Below are 18,526 nucleotides of genomic sequence, written 5' to 3' on the forward strand. Positions count from 1 at the left end.
TTTTTTAAGGCATAAATTCTCAAAAACAAAGGAATGGACACGTGTTAAGTAACTTAGCAAAACCAAGAAAGAAAACATAAGCTAGCAATGGGAAAAGCTTAGAGGCAAATAGATTTATATCACAGACTCTTGCCCCCAAGTAGCTCAGGAATTGGCTAATTTGGAAGAAAGGAAAAAGGTGGGGCTATAAACAGATAAACAGAGAATCGAAGAGCAGTTTGATCTCTAGCTCCTTTGTCTCATTCCTCCACGCCTTAAGACTGGAGGCTCGTCCTCTGAAGAGTGTATAACAGCGGGTCCTCAGGTTAGGAGGACCCCAGTGCAAAACTTGAGGTGGGAGTGTAGGGGGTTGATGAAGAATTATTGACCAGTGCTGAGGCTCCTCCTCGACGCCCCTTCCCCACCAGGTCCAGCCGGAAGATGCTTCCCTGGGGAATCTGAATAGCTAAAGAGCAAAGTCCCAAAGATACCAACATTTGGTGGCTTCCCCAAGTAAACAGTCGATCAGATTCCCCTACACAGAAGCCCCCGGAAGCTTTTAGAGCTTTGCTTAAACAGGAGCAGAACACCAAAGATTACCACTCTGCCAGGGAAAGCCTCTAATGCCTTTACAGCCTCTGCCCCACAGATGAGTTGATAAAGAAATGTGGTATATGCATACATGGGGTATTTATTCAGCCTTATATACAAAAGAATACTGTCACATGGTACAACTTGGGTGAACCTTGAACACATTATGCTGAGTGAAATAAAACAATCACAAAGAGCCAACTACTGCATGATTGCACTTATGTGAGGTATCTAAAGTAGTCAAAATCATAGAAACAGAAAAGTAGAATGAGGAGTTGTTCGTTGGATACAGAGTTTCAGTCATACAAGATGGAAAATTCTAGATATCCATCATGCAAAAATGTGCAGATAGTTAACAATACTGTTCTGTACACTTAAACATTGTTAAAAGAATAAATTTATGTTCTGTGTTTTTACAATTAAAACAAAGTGAAGGGAGTAAAGTAACATATGAAGGGAGAAAAAAATGTCAATTAGAATTATCATTATCATCCTCAGAGAGGCAAGAGAAGATATTGATCCATGAAACAAAATTAGGATACTATTTTAAAAATATTTTTAAAAATTGATTTTGAGAGAGAGAGAAGAAGGGAGAGGGAGAGAGAGAGAAACATCAATGTGAGAGAGAAACATCAATCGACTGCCTCCTGAATGCCCCCAACTGGGGTTTGAACCAGCAACCCTTCAGTGCACAGGACGACACCCAACCAGCTGAGCCACACCAGCCAGGAATAGGATGCTATTTTTAAACAATTAAAAAGAAGTATGTGGACAAGGAAAGATGAGGCAGGCCAAAGAGGAAATAAAACCAGGCCAAAGATCAAATAAATGGAATTCCTGAAAAATAAGGGAGGAAAGATTTTTTTGATTCATCAAAGAGAGTATTTTACTTTGTTTTCTTTTCTTTATTTTATTTTATTTTATTTTATTTTATTTTATTTTTTACTGGCATTAAAGGACTTGACTTTCCAGATTAAAGGGTTCAAAAGTACCTAGGAATGTAAATGAAAATAATCTCACACCTAGACACATTTTCATGACATTTCAGAACTTTGGAGGCCAAAAAGAAGATCCTACAAAAATGGCCCAGGAGAGGGAGTCATTTTCAAAGGATTGAGACTCTGAACAAAAGTAACATCTAAAGCTGAAACAGCAGTGCCTTCCAAGTCCTAATTCCAAGAATTATTTCCAACCTAGAAATCTGTATCTAGACAAATTATCCATCAGTTGTGACAATAATATGAAAACAATCAGACATACACATTTTCCTACCACACACTTCCTCTTGGGAACCTGTTGGAAGATGCATCACTGTAATGAGGAGAGACACAAGGAAGAGAGAAAGATGTCGGATACAGAAATAAAAGAGAGATGGAGATGCCCCTGGGAGTACAGTGGAGGAACACCCTGGGGCAAAAGCTAGGCGTTAGACATAGAAGCCCCCCAGTACAGATTGCAGAAACTCTGAGGTATGAAGGAAGAAGAAAATGTCAAGTAGAATTATCATTAACACCAGCAGAGAGGTAAGAGAAGATATTGTATCCATGAAACAAAATTAAGATGCTATCCAATTTTTTTTTCACATGAGACTTAGATAATTATGGAGAATTTAGGGGGTTGAATTAATAGTAAGTATATAGAAAACTAAGCACAGATTTTAAAAGATAATTATTAACTCTGCAAAATACAAAATGCTGTCAAGGAAAGAAAAATAATCATAGTAAATTTAATGACTTAGCTATGACTGTCTTTTACATAGCTGTGATAATATAACCCTGAATATTTCTCTAAACAAAGTTATTATATTATTACAGGGTGGCGCAAAAGTAGGTATACAGTTATTAGTATAGAAAATAATACAATAATTAATAAATAAGAATACAAGACTAGACTCTGTGTTTTGTTTACTCACAACTGTAAACCTAATTTTGACCCACCCTGTATATTGGGAAGTAAGAAGGGTTAGTGTAGAAGATCACAGAGGTTACAGATAAAGTGTGAGACAGCTTCATCTTCAATGTTGGGAAGTTAATAAAAATGCTTCAAACAAAATAATTAAAAATTTGGCACTAGAGGAGCTCCACAAGTGTGTGTGGGAGTTGGGGTGGGGATGTGTCTCGCTTTGCAGACCTAATTAACTCTTAAATTATGTGTATGTATAACTTTGATTTTAAAATATTTTTAAAGTAAAAAACAAGTACTGAAGTGCTTAGCATAAGGCCAGGAACTTCAAATAAGGACATACACACAGAGATTATTTCTACCACTACCATGTTTGAATTTCACAAGCCTTACCTTTTTAATTCCAAGGAGCTAGATTCTACAAACATGTTAATATATTACAATGATTCACTGAAGGATAAGCTGATTCATTTTTTAATGAAAATAACCAATCTGCAGAAGGTAACTTGTCTTGTAATTTATGTATTTGTTCATTTTTCTTTCATGTTGTGCTTGGATTTTAGCCTAGAGATGTAAATGCCTGTGGAGGAAGATGGAGGTGGGAAGAAAGGACTGATTATATGGTTTCTGGTATGCTTAGAGTCACCAGATCTGGACTTGATTGCTCAGCCAAACTAGTCCCAGGGCATAAGTTATTCCCTGGGAATTTACACCCAGGGAATAGACTAGAAATATGGAAACAGAACGGTCCCTGATAATCTGAAAACACAGAAATTATTCCCTTACCAAGACTGGCCCCCAAAATATGGTAAACCCAATACAATCAGAAAGAAAATATATATATATATATATATATATATATACATATATATATATATATATATATTCCCAAATATTTTTTTCTCACCTTTAAATTTGTGTGGGACAATTGATTGTTTTGAAAACAATAAATACAGCTGGCTCTCTGTATCCAGGGGTCTCACATCTGAGGATTAAACCAAGAGCAGATGGAAACTATTGGAACAAAAATGTTATGTTGTTGCTGACTTATACTATGTAGTTAGGCCTATGATGGTTTTGAGTTCTGTCCGAACTTAACATGTACAAAGTTTTTTCATGTCATTATCCCCTAAACCAATGCTACAACCCTTTAATACAGTTCCTCATGTTGTGGTGACCCCCAACCATAAAATTATTTTTGTTGCTACTTCATAACTGTAATGTTGCTACTGTTATGAATCATAATGTAAATATCTGATATGCAGGATGTATTTTCATTGTTACAAGTTGAACATAATTAAAGCATAGTGATTAATCCCCAAAACAATATGTAATTATATATGTGTTTTCCGATGGTCTTAGGCGACCCCAGTGAAAGGGTCATTTGACCCCCAAAGGGGTCGCGACCCACAGGTTGAGAACCACTGCCCTAAACAATATAACAAGTATTTACATACCATTTGCATAGGTATTGTAAGTAACCTAGAGATGCTTTAAAGTATATGGGGGATGTATGTAAGTTATATGCAAATACTATGCTATTTTATATAAGGGACTTGAGCATCCATGGACTTTGGTACCTATGGGGGTCCTGGAGCCAATTCTCCTTAGATACAAAGGGACAACTTCGTATAACCACTATTGTAATTATGTTAAATTATCAAATGGTTTAGAGATAATGAAGCTAAACAATCTTGCAAATGTATTCCCTCAATGAAGCATATGCCTATACTAACCCTACAAGGATTTGTTTTGTTAAGAAAACACATTTTGCACCAGAGATGTGCTTTCTGATCCTTTCCATCCTTACGAATATACACAACGCGTGTAACAAAGAGCACGCGCACAGCTACAGGATTTAAGGATACAAAAAACAAGGCAGAGCAGTGTATCCCCACGTCCTTCTCCTGGCTAGCAGCAATTAAAATTCACAGCTGCTGGCTGCCCAGATGTTTCGTGCATTTACTGCTCTGTAATATGCATCAGAATATATTGTATGACTATGGTTTCAGTAAACTAGACAGCTTTGTATTCTAAATTCTGCAGACTAGATCCAGTGTGTATATTTTTTCTTCAGATTAGCTTCCTTTTACCCTCCCCCTTTCATATGCTTGGGACATTTGCAGTTCAGAAACAAAAGACATTTTCAGCTCAGAGTTTAGCTGCATCAGGGTGTAAGTGCAGGTCAGGTCTGATTTATGTGGCCCGTCAGATAAGCAGGAGAGGAGGGCGAGATGAAGGGCTTGGAAAAGCTGGTGAACTTGCCTTGACTTATGTCTTTTGCTTTCGTAGGCAGCCAACATCCCTTTGGTGTCAGAACTTGCCATCGATGACATCCATTTTGATGACTTTTCTCTCGACGTTGATGCCATGATCACGGCTGCTCTTCGGATGTTCATGGAGCTGGGGATGGTTCAGAAATTTAAAATCGACTATGAGGTAAGGTGTTCTGTCCTGGGTGATTCCGGAGTGCACTACTCTGAGCCTCCAGTTTCCCAAATGCAAACTGGGGATGATAATACTTTCCCTGCACACTTCATCGGGTCACCAAAAAAGTTACATGTGATATTTGTGAAGGGATCTGAATCGTCCAAGATGACTCCGAGGCATCGTTTTGGTACTGGTCCGCCAGACACACATACAACTGCCTGACACAACCTTTCCCTTCCCATTTCAGACACTGTGCCGGTGGCTTTTAACAGTGAGGAAAAATTATCGAATGGTTCTGTACCACAACTGGAGACACGCCTTCAACGTGTGCCAGCTGATGTTTGCGATGTTGACTGTAAGTGTGTTTAGTGACGGCGAGAGTCATCTGTCATTTGTGTGGGTCCCAGGCCTTCTGCTTCACGTTTCCGTGTCTGGGACACATTGCCGTGTCATTTGTTTTACATGGAACTTACCTACCTGGTTATGGGAGGGCATGTTTCATGGCAGTGTCTGAGCTTTCACTGACGTTTGAAGCAGGTGGAGTCTTGGAATGATGACTTGAGCCTCTTCAGAGTCTTATCTTAGGAAACTGGTTCTTTTTGCAAAAGAAATGCTTGGATTTACAAAGTAATCTTTTTTTTTTTGCAAAGGATACGGGGATGAGAAACTGAACAAAGAGATTACTGGATAAGACTGGCTGGTGGAAAGCCCAAGTAGGGGTGTGTGAACATCACCTCCGGGGACACGGAAATCCTGAGGAGGCTGACCTGGGAGAATGGCCAGGGCGGCCAAGGGAAGCCCCGGGGGGGAGGCGGAGTGGGTGTTCTCAGATGTAGGGGGGCACTAGGCTTGAAATCTCTGCTCCAGGGGCTGTAATCCAGTCATGGTGGGCAGTCTTTCTTATGGAGAAAACTAGGGCAGCTTGCCAGAAGTAAGCCTTGGAATTTAATCTAAAAGCAAATGTTTGTGGCAAAGATTGAAACAAAATTCTCTACTCATCTCCATTTGCTGGCAAGAAATAAGGCTTGTTTTGGCCTGATTTTTCAACTTAGACTCTTAAGCTATCATCTAATAAAATATTTCCTGGCTTAAATTTATTGATTTCTTTAGCCTCACTGTTATATATCATTCCTTTGTATGCATACACGTGTATATGTGTGTGTGAACATGTTTACTATATAAAATGAAAGGAGAACATGAGTTTTGGATTCACATAACAGAAATCTAAATACCTTACATCTCTGCACCCAGATTAAAACTTAAATCCAAAACAGGAAACGCCAAACGACATACATTTCCTTTCAGTCCGAATGAGCGAAGAGTATTCTGTTTCTTCATGAAATTCTCTGCCAATTCAAACTGTACTCATCCTTTAAGGCATTGATGTAATGCCAGTTTTTCCACGAAGTCTTCCCTTTTCTCCCCAAGCATCCGCCAACAATCACTTGCTTCTCTGAGCTAGGTCTGCCATGTGTTTTAAGTTACAGTCTCCTGTTCTCCTACAGCGCAGGCTTCTTGAGGCTGAAGAGATAATTTCTTGTTCTTTCAATAACTTTCACTTATTGGCTCAGCACCTTTTATTGAGATCCTCACCAGCACCTTGCACTCTGTCATGCACGTGGTAGGTTTTCAAGAAACGCATGTTGGATTGATGAACTCAAGCGTGCCGATAGCACAAAAAGATGGGACGAAAATGTCTTCACTTTTACCCTCAAGGGCTTGTTTTTGGATCCGCAAATGCGTAAGGAACAAGAAGACTAGCTTGGGAAAAGTGGACTGGCCCCATCCTCTGTAACTTACACCATGAAAAGCAGTCAGCCTGTCACGTGAGGAAAAAAGATGCTTTGAACCGTGAGCCTTAATTGCTCAAGTGCCAATATTGCTCAAAAATAATAATAACCACTTTCATATTGCTTTTTCATATCAGATCTCAGTGGACAAGGAATAATTTTCTGTGTGCAGAGTTCATATGTTTGGCACACAGAGGACATTCAATAAAGAAATTATTAACCTGTTCTTTTGGAGAACCTATGGATTTATAGCGAAATCTCAAAATAAGGAAACAGGAACCTTTTCAACCAAGGGAAAGGAATGGCTGGCCACGGCATTGTGAGTTAGAGATGGCAAAGGTAGAAGCAGACTTTCATGACAAGACTTAAAGTAGTTGGGATGGGGAAGCTGGCAAGAGTGGCAAGATCAGGGTGGGCACTTAGGAGTAAAAGGAAATGCATGCCCAGTTGTCTTGAGTAAATGTTCCCATAAAATGGACCATCTTGATCCTTTTCAAGAAGTTGAAGAAAGCAGAACTCTCAAACTACGTCACCACAATGGTGGTACTCACACTGCCAGAATATTTCAAGGGTATAGTTATTTTTGCAAGTCTGCTCAGCAACCTTGAGGAGTATCACTGTGTTTTGTTTGTTTGTTTGTTTTATTTTTTAAATATATATTTTATTGATTTTTTACAGAGAGGAAGGGAGAGGGATAGAGAGTTAGAAACATCGATGAGAGAGAAACATCGATCAGCTGCCTCTTGCACACCCTCTACTGGGGATGTGCCCGCAACCAAGGTACATGCCCTTGACCGGAATCAAACCCTTGAGTCCGCAGGCCGACACTCTATCCACTGAGCCAAACTGGTTAGGGCGAGGAGTATCACTGTTTGAGAAGATTTGGGTTATGTTTTTGTATTAATGCTAGGCAAACTGAGAGAACTTGCTATTAAAGTTCTCTTGTGGTGTGTCGGGGGATGGGTATTGGAAAATAAAAACATGACTTTGGAAAGAATATGTTGGTCAATGTTATTTTTTTTTCTCCCTGGAATTGAAAGGAGCAACCACATCTGTAAAAAATATTATTTTCTGCTAATTAAATTTTGCTGAACTTGACTAAGGGTTACAATAGGTTGAAAATGTCAGCGTTGGTATGTTCCTAACACAAGCAATATCTTCTCCATCTTGACCATGAACAATCTAGTTAGCTCATTAGAATTTTTTAACTAAGGAAATAATTATAGAATTACAAAATGTTACTTGATCACTGAAGAAAAAAAAGTGAATTTAATTCATTCATCAATCCTAATTTCTGGAATATGACCTCAATCTATGGCAAAATGATAACCTACTTTTTCCCGTGAAAGGACACTCCTGAAGAGTATTAGGGTCTTTCACTGTTTTTTTTTATCATAAGTGATTCTATTTACAGTCTAGTTGTATCTTGTTCTGTTTCCATGTGTTAAGATAGGGCCAAAATCTCTATTACTCTGGGAGGGAAATCCAACTACGGGATTCGGTCTGAGTCACAAAGCCAAGAAAACATGGCCTATGTGCGCTAAATTTTCCTCTAGATGGCGCTCCAAGGCAAAGTTTCCCAGCCAGTTGGCAGAAAAGTGGGGGAGGAGTGAGAGGTGGGGGGGAGGGGGGCGCCACACCTTACCAACCTTCCTTGAAAGTGTTTCTTAGAGAACAGGAGACACTGAGGCACATCCCATCCCACACTCTTTTTGTTTTAAAAGAGACACCAACAAAGCCGGTATGTACAAAAGGGCCCCTCCCATAAGAAGAAATCTGCCTCCTTTCTTTCCGAGCTGTTGGCATGAATAATAAGGCATTCTCCCTGTGACCTTGCATCTATGGGTGTGTTTTTTAAGCCCATTGTCTCTGGCAATGGGAAAATTCATAGTTGTGTGTCATAGCTGAGCAAATTATGACACTATGTACGACAGCACAAGCAAATTATAAATATACATACCAGTTTCCTAACCTTTAACCCTAAAATCACTTCAAACACAGAGAATAAACTATTGACTGGGAGAATTATGTTCTGCAAAAGTGTCCCACCTTATGTCTAGGTAACAAAGCAGTTTCGTTCGTTTAGAAATTTAAAAAAAAAGAAAAAAAAAGAACAAACTGCTTTGTGAGAGAGGCAATTTTATATAAAATGGTGGAAATTTAGTTCACTGGAAACCTTGTTAATGACTTATTTATTCCATGCCTCTGGATTCCAGATTTTTGAAACAAAAGCTTCAACATTATTCTTTGCTTCTAAAGAGATATTTAAATAGCTGAAATTTTCCAAATATTTTTAATTCCTCGGATAAACAGAGTATATAATTTGTGATTAAGACAAGGAATAAAAACCTGCAGATGAAGAATAATTATACATATTCTCTTTATCTACAGAAGCTTGTAGAATAGATATTTCATCGAACACATGCACAATGAAAGGTGACAAACACACTTCTTATATTCACAGTACAGACCAGATAAAGGAAACAGCCGTGCTTTTGTTTGTACTCTGCAAAATAACAGGCATGTGGTGGAGCCAAGGTTGCAGAGACAGTTTTTGGTTTTATAAATGATGTACGAGCGTTGACAGACTTTCCAGAGTGGGGGGCGGGGAGAAGGTTTCCTTAAGAGTCAGTGTTCTTTACTATCCCATAAATGTGGTCATTAGCACTTTGGGCCGTGCCCTGCATCCTGGAGGGCTCAACAAAGATTCATTGAACGTGTGTTCTTAGTTTGGGATAATATGATTCAAAGAACCATGTTGCTCAGTGTCCAGTTTTCCCCCCAAAAAAACTATAAAATGATGAACAACTATCACTGCTAGAAATCTTGTTCTTTCATCCTATCACACTGAGGTTCAGCTAGGGTTCATACAGAATATTATGATCTTGCAGAATTCACTGAATATGAAAAGAGTAGAGCACATGATCACATTAAAATTTATAGTGGTGCTAGCCGCGTGGCGCTGGTGGGGAATTGCAGTTAAACACTAATAATGACCAAGTATCACGGCAAACACACTGACACCCCCTGACATTTCCTGGGGGCTTCCTAAATCTTAAACGTGAAGGTAGCGTGTTTTGTTTAAGTCCTTATTTGTGTTGTCAACAAGGTTATTTTCACAGATAAGCCAAGCCGTTTTATTGATAATTCAAACTAGAGAGCAGAAGGGACGTTTAGGGAGAAAAATCCGTCCCGTTTGCCAGCTTGAGGAAAATGTGCTGTCTGCTGCCTGCCGTCTGCCGTGTTCAGGGAAGCCATTGATTTTCGAGGTGGCAAATTTCTTCTGAAAGATCTCAAAAACGCAATAGGAACTCTTCTCCCCAAGAAGAAGAGAACCAGTGGAATTTTAAACTAAAATATTTTTTATCAATTACCAGAATCCTAATTTCAACAGAAAAAATAATTACTTTTAGATGATAACATTGAAAAGTACAAAGAAAGCTATAAGTTTTGTTCTGTAACAGACTGTAATAAAGGAAAAAAAAACACAACAACAGTCATATTTGTAATCATCAAACATCATTTTACATTGCATTTCCCTACTAATAATACAATAATAATACAATAAAACCTGTATGTTAGAAAAATCAATTCTTTAATCTTCCTGTAGGAAAGATTGATTTCCAGTATAACTTTCAGAATGGCCATTTTTTAATTTTAAAAAGGAGTGATTTTTAATGTTTTTGCAGAATATCAGCACAGGGCATTATAAATTAACTATGGAGCGAATCAATTTGAATACATTGTTTAAATTATACTTAAGACTCTTGCCTCTTAATCTTATAAGAAGGTTCCTATTTTTATTCTCTCAGGCCACATAATCAGAGTGCAATCAAGCACTCCATGCTTCTAGCTGACATTCCTTTATCCACATTTACTTTATAAAAAGAAAAAGGCAAAGCCACACATAATTAAGAACCCGGTGTGCTAATAACCAAACATACAATTGGGCAGAAGGATAATCCAATCCATTTCCTCACACAGGAGAGTAACCTCCATAACTCACTTTAAGCGCTGCCATTCATGAGTTATGGGTCATTCCCTTTCTAGTGAAAATAAATTCTCCCGCACCGTCAGCCAGGGCTGAGTATTTTTCTTAGGACATGTAAATTGTAAAACCGTATGAACATAGCCATGCCCGGCGTTTGGGGAAAAGGCTAAGCTCTTACTCATGGACATGGGCTTGTAAGGAAATGTATGCGGTTTGGGGACTGGGGCTGCCTAGTTACAATATAGCATTTTTGATTAAAGTGAATTTATTCTTGAGATTTTTATGGTGTTGGTAAACTGCTTAATCTGTCACTTGTGTTTTATGATGCCAGCCGAATCCTCCAGGTCAGGGAGACTCGCAGCAGAGCCAGGGTCGTTTATCACAGCCTCCATTTCCACGGTTTATGACTCAGTAGAGGCACTTTCTTGGGGCTGAGACCTGGCACCTGAGGGTGTCCAGCTGGGAGCTTTAAAAAGTTTTAATTTTTTTAAGAGTCTCATGTTTAATTTTGGCTGAAGGATGGCTAGTAAAAATTTGGGGAAGGTTAGAAGAGGTCTCATATTCTTGAACTTCATCAACCTGGCCTCCGGTGGCACTGGGAGGGGCCTCTCTGCACCGTTAATGCTGACCACGTGATCTGCTTCATTTTCTGTTCTCACCAACCACAGGTAGACTATATATCCAATTCACTAGTAATTTATCATAAAATATAAACTATATTTCTAAGCATGAACAGAATATGCCATCTTTGTCCTCAAAAAATCATAAAGTACATATATTCTTAGTGTTTGAAAGTTAAGTCCTTAGATAATATGCATTTTCTTTGGTTTCCTTTTGAAGTACAGTAGGTGTGCTACATACATAGAGCTGTGTTTATTGTATTATCTAAATTGAAGTGGAAGCCTGTTTGTTTTTTTACATCTTGTTGAGATATTTATCCTGAAATTTTCCTTATCCCATTTGTATATCTTTTTGCACATTTTATCAAAATATAAGAGGAGAGGTATATTAAATGATTTTTATTTAACCCCATCAGGACTTCTTGAGAATGCAATAAAGCATATTGATAGATGCCAGAGGTTTGCTTTGAAATAACTCCAGCAAACAAACAAACAAAACAATGCATGTGACAATATAGATGAAACAAGACTGGCTAACCATGGCTTCCTGTTGAAGTTAGGTAATGAATGCATGGAGGTTCATTATCAGATTCTATTTTGTATATGCTTTTGACTTTCCAAAATGAATAATTTTTTGAAAATTATTCTAACTAATAGGTTAAAAATTAAGCCATGGAAATGGTTAAAAAATAACTAAATAAATTGATTAAAATCAATCCAGTTTTTTTATTCATGCATCATTTACTCAGCACATATAATTATACCAGACACACCATTAAGTTTTGCAGACTTGCCATTCTGAGACTTACATGGGCAAGCATTTGCAATATGATTTGAGGTTGAGAGACAAGATATATCCAAAGTATAACTTAGGTTTTATGATTTGGTAGTGAGTGCCTTGAGAAGGTTCTGGTTATAAAACAGTATTTAAGTGTAGACTGTAGGGTCCTTCCAACTCTGAGCTTAATAAGGAAAGGACCATTGTAGACTTCCATCAATATTTAATAAAGACCAAATCAAGATTTGGCTACAGAAAGACAAGCAAATCTGACAAAACTATCCCGCTCCCGTGGATAATTAGACAAAATACAACTGCTCTGTATTGTATCGCATCCTCTGGTGAAGGAGACCTGTAAACATGGTGCTGGATGGTGGTCCCCTAATGGCTGGGAAGGTTCTGGTCTTTGGGCCAGAAAATGAGATGGCAGTACCTATTGTTTTAGCTTAGCAGGTCTACATATTGGCAGGTAAACATTACTGTAAACACCAAGGGGGCATGACCATTCAGCCTAGATGCTGCAGTCTGTGCAGAGGGTTTTATTCACAGGAGAGGATTGTGGTTGTGAACACCAGCTCTTGTCTCCCTTGTGCTTTCATCATCTCTGGTTGGCATAGATAGGATCCTTTTTTGAAAAGAAGATAGGCTATAGCATCAAGCAGCAGCAATTTATTTGTAAGCACTCTTGGTAAGCAACTGAAATCTGCTTCCACCTTAAACTTGATCAAGTCCTCTGCCTAAAATCATTGCTTTGGAGCATACTGAATAGACTGATACCCACCAGCCTGCCCTAGGATTTGCATGCTGAGAGGTGGCCATTCCATCCTGAAGCCAACCAAATAGAATCCTAAAAAGAAGCACGCTGGGCCAGCGGTAAACGTCCGTGAAGCCCAAACATGTTTTAACAATGTCCTCGCCACTCTGATCCACTCACAACTGGGGCAGTGATTGAAGGCAGACTTCTCATAGGACTTTCACTGACAGACACCTCATGTGAAGGACGGTCTAGCAGAGCTAGGCCAGACATCAACACTGCAATTTGGGGCATTTGTTAGAAGACACCAGCACTTTATATGTGGCATTTACATGAAACCCTCAAAGAGCACTCTTTGGCTAAAGTAAATTTAATTTTAATAATATACCAAACAAAGGCCCTAGACAGTGACCCTGCAATATTGCACGTTAGGACTTAAGAAATACCAGAATTAAATGGAAATGCTGTCTTTCATCCCTAAGCTCACACTCCCAAGTTGAAGTTGTCTATAGATTGGTTGAGACATGATGACAGATTAGGGACATGGTGCACAGATTCGTCTAGAGGAGGCCCTTCCTTGAGAAACCATGTTCTTCAAACCCCTAGGAGTTGTCTGAGCTGTGCTCTTTTCTCTTCTGCAGAAGAAAGAAAAGGCCGAAGGGAGAAGACTCTACAAACACCTATCATGTGCCTTAGCCGGTTTTGCTCAGGGGTTAGAGCCCGAGGACTGAAGGGCCATGGGTTTGAATCCAGTCAAGGGAATGTACCTTGGTTGCAGGCTCGATCCCCAGCCCTGGTCAGGGCAAGTGCAGGAGGCAACCAATCGATGTGTCTCTCATATTTTTCGGGCCATGATATCCCTGTTCTCTAGGGTAGTACAGGATCAGCTTTGAAATAGGGGCACTTTCTATCTGGTTCAAATTTTATGTTGAGCAAATGATAGGAAAATACTGGGTAACCTAGGGGACCCTGTGAAATGGTCTTGCTGTTTGGGTCCTTTGGAGCTTCAGTGGTTATATGCTGTAGTGGCTGGGGGAAGGGTTATCCCAGCTCACATTTTAGCCAAACAGAGGACTGTTGGAGGCCTTCTCAGAGGGTGCTCACAGACTTCTCTGGAGAGGGTGATGTGGGAATTAGGTCCATGTGCCTTGAATGTCTCTTTACCTCGGTATATTGTATTCACTGCTTTACATCTCTGATAATGGACCATGAGGGAATACAGGTGATAAGACAGATTAAGATAAGTAATTATTAGACCAGGAGCAGAAAAGATATAATATTATTTGAAAAATAAAAGACTAAAATAGAGTCGAGCATAAAGTAAATGCATTCACATTTCCTGCTGCCCCACCTTCATAAATTTTATCTTTTTAATTTTTTGTAATTTTTCAATTACAGTAGACATTCAATATTACATTAGTTTTAGGTGTACACCTACACATTTAGGCATTTATATAACTTACAAAACGGTCCCCCAATAAGTCTGGTACCCATCTAGCACCGTACATATTTATTACAATATGATCGACTATATTCCCTCTGCTGCACTTTGCATCCCTGTGACTACTTTGTAACTTCCATTTTGTACTTCTTAATCTCTTCGCCTTTTTCACCCAGCCCCCCAACCCTTCTCCCATCTGGAAACCATCAGTTTGTTCCATGTGACTATGAGTTTGTTTCTGTTTTATTTGTTCATTTATTTTGTTTTATAGATTTCACTCTGTTCTCTTTTGAAAGTATACTGTCTCTAGCGGGCAGTTTACTTTTCTCCTCAATGTAAGTGTAGGTCGGAAGGGATAAGACTGGAAAGAAGATGGATGAGGGCTGGGGAGGAGCAAATGGACACTTAGTGTCAGGTGGACACTTTTTAGGCCTGACGACTCTCAGAAACCATTTACCAGGCAGCTCTAAATCACAGTCACGAGACAGGTGCTGCTTCAGTAACTCAGGTATCACGGTTGAGAGAGGCAAATATGTTTTGTGTAATTGGGTGTGTGCTGTTTTTCAGGGTTTCTTTATTCTGAGGATCATCCAGAGGTGGGTTCCATGGTCTTCGAACACTACAAAATCATAGAATACTTTCTAGGAAGAGGGCCCATGGCTCTCATCAAATTCTCAAAGTATCCATGATACAAATAGTTTAAGAACTTCATGCTGGATTTTCAGGAAGGGACAAGGGTGGGAGGGAAGATGTTCTTCACAGAAAAACATTAGAGTAAAATATATTCCATCACATTATATAATGGGTGATAACCGATAGTTTAAAAATAATTTGGGATTTTGATATTGAGTCTATTAGATGACATTTAACTCAACTTTTCCTACATTTCTAGTCAAATGACCTTAGTTTAACATTATCCCATCCCCATTCTTACTGTTTTAATGCATCAGCTAATTCTAATCAATAGCATTTTCAAAGGTGAAATATTTCTAAATTTCTGTGCCATTTCATTGTTTACAGCACCAGTTTCTATGTAGCTTCTCACCTTTGTGAGAAGTATCATGAATAATATTTCATACTTGGAAGACTCTCAGGTTTTACTTAGTATTAGCAAGATCCAAACCCAACTAAACTGACTTATAGTTTCAAGATGACAGACATGACAGATACAGATATTCATGTCCAATTTTCCTTTCAAAAATCACCCCCAAATAACAGGGAGAAGAAACAAACATAAATTCCACTTGTCATGGAACCTTAATAGATGAAGGTAGAAAATTGAGGGAGGGTGGTTCATAGCTTAGCAGAGAAGAGGAAAGTCCAACCCAAGTGCCTTCAAGGTGAGTGGGTAGCGGAAGGGGTACACACGAGAAACAACAGCCCCCAACACTACCAGAGCTCAGGAACTGGAGGTATCGGATACCACAGAAATGGTATGTAAGGGCAATGAAAGCTCTGCATCCCCAAGTGCCCATCCCCTCTGCATGTAGTCAGAGGGCTCCTCTTCCCTCACCTATTCAGGAAACCAGAGTATTTTCTGGAGAAACTAAACCCCAAATGTGGGGACACCAGCAACAGAAAAGTTAGGGTGAGGTACACCCTGACAATAAGAGAATTAAGTGAAAGTCTATATCCTCAAAGGTGAGAAGCTACCTTCTCTTTTCTCAGAATGCCAAACCTGTGTTTATGCCATTTCCAAACAAGAGACTGAAAAGTCCAGAGGAAATGAACTTAGATATGGACACACGGGGATCTCAGCCAAAAGCCAGCTGTCATCTGCTCGCCCCCTGATAGGGGCCCAGCAATCTGCAGGCCTCCCTCCTCACACACTGGTGTGTGGTGAACTTTGATTTACTCGTGTGTGTGAACTACCAGGCATGTGAGGAAACCACTAAACAGAGAAAATAGAGCTGAGAGGAAATAGGCAATCAGGGAGCAGAGAGGATTTCAGAGAAATAATTAATATCCTCAAAAAAAAATAAAAGGTGATAATGCATCCATGAGAGAAGAATAGAATGCTATTAGAATAGGAACAGAGACCAAAAAAATGCTTCTAGATGAAAAATATTATTACTCATAAGAAGTAAGAGAGAAAAAGTCAATATGGGCAATGGGGAAAAAAAAGACAAAACAAGGAAATCAATACAAGAAGTCCAGTGTCCAACCAGCCGGAGTTCCAGTCAAACAGGACAGAAAACAATAGTGAAGAGAAAATTATTCAGAAAATTATAAACAAGAATGTTGTTCTGGAGAAATCACACCACACCTGTGCACTAACAATCAAGCTGCAGAGGACAATAAAGAATTCCAACAATACTCCAGCCGATCCTCAGTCTGGTCGCCTAATCAGGACATGCACTGCCTTGCTATCTGTATGAATTTAATCTGCCCGCCACGCTACCATGAATGAAGGCACTTACAGAATAACATCTAGAATATCATCATGTCACCATTTCCGTACTTCTAAGTTGCTTCTTTTAATATTAAGGGGTGGGAGTGTTTTCTTTTGCAGGTTTTCATTTGAGTGGCTTCTGGTGGATATGACATTCAGTTCTAAATTCACAGCCCCCCTCCCCTACCACTAGATGCTCATCATTGAAATGTAGACTCACAGAACACTTTTTGCTCTGGGCCTTTGTCAAACCGTCGCTGTATCTGGATAGTGCAGCCTCTTCTCTAAAAGGGGAACACAATGGTCTGAGCTTAGTTCTGGCAGGCCAGCATGGGGCAACCTGACAGGGAGCTAATCCATCACTGTGGGATCAAGGCTGTGCAAGTGGCCACCCAACTCACCACCATCTAAGGGGGTGGCAGTTAATCATTTCCTTAACTGATGTGGGTATGAAAACAGAGCTGATTATTTGCTGGGCAGACGAACCTTATCCATCCTCCCTGCCCTGGGCAGTGACTGTTGCCATTTTCTCTTTTTCCCAGACCGCCGGGTTTCAAGAGATTCTGACCGAGGTGGAAATTCTCGCGGTGATTGTGGGATGCCTGTGTCATGACCTCGACCACAGGGGAACCAACAATGCCTTCCAAGCTAAGTAAGTGTTCTGATTGTTGTTATTTTAATGCATTTGCCTTTCTGTTCAGAGCCAAAGGTGACCAGTGCTAAAGAGTAAAGCATTAATTTCTGGTATCCAAGGCCAAGGCCACGCAGACTTGGGCTCGTGTGCCAAGGGGCCCATCCATCTTTATAATTCCCTATTCTTCTTTTAATTGCAAATTTGCCCTCCATGTCATGCTTGTTGATTTGGTCTGTCTCCCTTGAGCTCAGTCAGATAACAAAGCACAGATTTTAAAGGGCCTATTTTTCCCCCCAGAATATTTGTTTTCATGGCATTTGTAAGCCTTTTGGACGTGCTACTCTAAAATCTGATTTTGAGACTATTAAAAGGAAATTGGGCTTAAGAAAGTTTAAATTTTATGAGGCCAAATATCTCTTCCTTCCCCAGCAGAACCTCTGCCAGGTGGTTTTTTTTTTTTATGTTGGATAGCATATAAACTGCAGGGAAGAAAAGCAACGCCAGAGGAATAAGGCCTCTGCTCCCCCCACAGGAAGGTGGGAAACAAAGAGATTGCATCAGTACTGGGGATGTGAAGGCACATAATGTGCCCAGGACAGAATAATCTGTCCTTACGCAGCTTGGACTGGTCAAGATAGCCGTGGCTTTGTGGCTCACACAGTAGCCAAGGCCATAGAATACGGGCGCTGGAAACAAGACCCAAACCCAGATCTCCTGAGCCATATATTGAGGGTCCAGTTTTAATGTTCTTACTACCTGTCTGCAGGCAAAATGATATGTGAGTTCAGAAGCTGGAGGAAAAAGTTTGGGAATGGAGATGTCAAGAAAGGCTTCAACAAAGTGGTATAATTAACTTTCAGGTGACCGATTTCAAAGTCCCTTCGCAGGTGTACCCTCATAATCTGAAACATCAACAGACCACATCCCTTTCTGTTCCCCAAAATGCGTACCTATTGATACCTTGGAGTCCTGGCCACTTACATTTGCTCCTGATCTAGCAAATGAATTTTGACTGTGTGCCCTTCTCTATCTATCCTGGGTCATATAGCCCATCACTTCAACCCTGCCTTCTCAATATCCTACAGTTTCTTGACACTCTTAACTTTCTGTGACATCCACTCTGCAACAACTCAGCCCCAGTTCAATCTAGCAATTCAATTTCATGTGACTCTGCCTACGCTTTTAAAGGCTTTAGTAGAAAATGTCATAGTTGTGAGAGTTTGA

At 39.7% G+C, this 18,526-nt stretch overlaps 1 protein-coding gene across 1 annotated transcript in view; it reads left to right on the top strand.

The window, feature by feature from the left end:
- The window catches only part of PDE11A (phosphodiesterase 11A), a 308,732-nt gene that overhangs the window by 217,923 nt on the left and 72,283 nt on the right, over positions 1 to 18,526 (top strand). The window contains exons 11-13 of the mRNA XM_059703969.1: positions 4,765 to 4,911; positions 5,150 to 5,257; positions 17,211 to 17,320. Of these exons, the coding sequence (XP_059559952.1) occupies positions 4,765 to 4,911; positions 5,150 to 5,257; positions 17,211 to 17,320 (365 nt within the window). The remainder of the gene's footprint in view (positions 1 to 4,764; positions 4,912 to 5,149; positions 5,258 to 17,210; positions 17,321 to 18,526) is intronic.

Source organism: Myotis daubentonii, chromosome 7, assembly GCF_963259705.1.
Source record: "Myotis daubentonii chromosome 7, mMyoDau2.1, whole genome shotgun sequence".
Classification (NCBI taxonomy): domain Eukaryota; kingdom Metazoa; phylum Chordata; class Mammalia; order Chiroptera; family Vespertilionidae; genus Myotis; species Myotis daubentonii.